The sequence below is a fragment of the Zeus faber genome (assembly GCF_960531495.2).
Source record: "Zeus faber genome assembly, chromosome: 22".
Taxonomy (NCBI): domain Eukaryota; kingdom Metazoa; phylum Chordata; class Actinopteri; order Zeiformes; family Zeidae; genus Zeus; species Zeus faber.
The window spans coordinates 17,148,846-17,151,345 of NC_137209.1; the positions used below are offsets into that span (position 1 = coordinate 17,148,846).

General features: G+C 32.4%; 1 protein-coding gene across 1 annotated transcript in view; it reads right to left on the reverse strand.

The window, feature by feature from the left end:
• LOC307247541 (broad substrate specificity ATP-binding cassette transporter ABCG2-like) overlaps nucleotides 1-2,500 on the reverse strand; it is a 16,936-nt gene that overhangs the window by 3,975 nt on the left and 10,461 nt on the right. Inside the window, exons 12-14 of the mRNA XM_080023706.1 lie at nucleotides 2,060-2,205; nucleotides 1,077-1,159; nucleotides 388-477 (exon numbers count right to left, since the gene is read on the reverse strand). Coding sequence (XP_079879832.1) covers nucleotides 388-477; nucleotides 1,077-1,159; nucleotides 2,060-2,205 — 319 coding nt within the window. The remainder of the gene's footprint in view (nucleotides 1-387; nucleotides 478-1,076; nucleotides 1,160-2,059; nucleotides 2,206-2,500) is intronic.

Consider the following 2,500-nt stretch of genomic DNA (forward strand, 5'->3'; position numbering starts at 1 on the left):
AAATTGTGAAAACCTTTCCCATGTCTGCGCCGTAGCACCTCCTCCATGTTTTAAACTGTTTTTCGTGACTGCCGCATCGAGAGTGAGCGACAGCAGGTTGCCAGGAAGGCACTCACCTTCCTGTTTTTATTCTCTTACATTAGTGTGGATGCAGCCAGAGTCAATAAAACCCAGAAAAAAATAATAAAATAAGACCACTGAACCCATGAAAAATGATGTGTGACTATAATGCCAGTTTCCTGTTTTCGAGAAGGATTTAACGTGTTTTGGGGTAATGGAAAATAGCCAATCCCTCCTTAAATAACCAAGAAGGTGTGTGTGTGTGTGTGTGTGTGTGTGTGTGTGTGTGTGTGTGTGTGTGTGTGTGTGTGTGTGTCTGTGTCTTACGTGAACAGCTTCCTCTCTGTGATGAAGAGCTCGGCTGACGACAGCGAACTGAAACACTGATTTGTAGTGATGAAGAAGAAAGCACCAAACCTACACGCATGCATGCATGCACGCACGCACACACACACACACACACACACACACACAATGGTTGAAATAAATCGCATTGATTTAAATAATTTTAAAGCTTATTCACAGGTAAATTGATAACAACGAATAATGTTAATACATACTATTAACATCAATACTACTATACTAAAATTATCTACATAATATAACTGTACCAATACTACTGTATTACAGCCATTGATAATACTGTTACTAGTGCTACCAAAGCTACAAATTATACTATAATAAAATAATGAAAATGATAAAAAAATAGTAAGTGATAAGTAACTTAGTAAATAATTTGTCGAAATAATTCATTAGTAATTGATAATAATGAAAAATAAAAATATTCTCCACCACACACACACACACACACACACACACACACACACACACACACACACACACACACACACACACACACACACACACACACACACACACACACACACACACACACACACTTCCCATTTTTTCATGAACTACTCAATGAATAAATACAGAAGTCAAACGGGTAACAAAGGTGGAGAAAAACAGTACAAAATGGAAGATGGGAAACAGGAGATAATAGAACAGACAACCTGTTCTGCAGACCGATGCTATCGTCCTGGACGTTGAAGAAAATGGCTCCTACGATCACAGCCAGCAGCAAAGTCACTGCCACCTGAACACAGTGATAATATTCATTTATTCACCACTCTTCACAGATCATTCGAATGGAAACCCTATATACCCATACCTATAACTTATCCTGTACATAGAATGGCATATGTATTTGTCATCTGTACATTTTTGCATATGTGTGGCTATTTCTGTTTTGTATTTTTCCACTATTTGTGCATATTTTGGCAATTTTTATTTTAATCTTTTATTTTAACTTTTTATTCCATTTTATTTATCTGCTTACTCACATACATACTTACTTATTGATTTATTTACATGTTTATTTACTTACTTATTTATTTACTTGTTTATTTATTTATTTACTTATTTATTGATTTATTTACTTCTTTATGTATTTAGTTGTTTATTTATATATTTACTTGCTTATTTATTTATTTGCTTGTTTGTATATTTATTTATTTGTTTGGTTATTAACTTACTTGTTTATATAATATATAAACAAGTAAATAAACAAGTACATTTATAAATTATATTAGTTATTATAGTTATAATTATATTATTGATTATAATATATAATAATAACTATTATAATAGTTAGTTAAATAAATCATAAACAAAGAAGTTCAAGTTCAACAAAATATTATTTTGTTGAACTTGAACTTGTTTGTTTATTATTTATTTACTTGTTAGTTTGTTTATTTATTTATTTATTTATTAACTCACTTATTTATTTGTTAATTTGTTTATTAATTTTTTTCAGTCTGTTAAGCTTTTTTGTTTTCTTTAATTCTAATAATCTGTAGAAAAACACAGATCCTCACCATGACAATTTCCTTGTATATGCACGTGCCTGATTCTGAGATAAAACACCGAAGCCAAGACCATAACCCCAACTGAACCCACCTGTGGCCCCGTGTTCTTTCGGGAGGCAGTAGGATACCTGGGCGATGGAGGTCTGTGGGTTGAGCAGCAGGTTCTTGAAGGTCCTCTTCAGGACCCAGCGGAACTGGGTGATGAAGCTGCTGTTGTAGGTGATGGTTCTGGATGGGGGGCACGTCACCGTCTCCTTCCCCAGGACGATCCTCTCTGTGCGGACACAACCACGCTCGTTTGACTTGCTCTGTCCAAACATTTGGACCGTCCAAACAATTGACTATTTATATAGATATCTATTTAACCTTGTGAATAATCAGTCACACTTATTATGTATTTTTACTTTTTTTATATATAATTTTTTTTTTACTTATTTATATATTTTTTTCATATAGTTTTTATTTATATACGAATATATATATATATATATATATATATACACACATTTTTTATATTATTATTACTTTTAAATTCATTCTTATTTAATTATTTGCATTATACATTTACA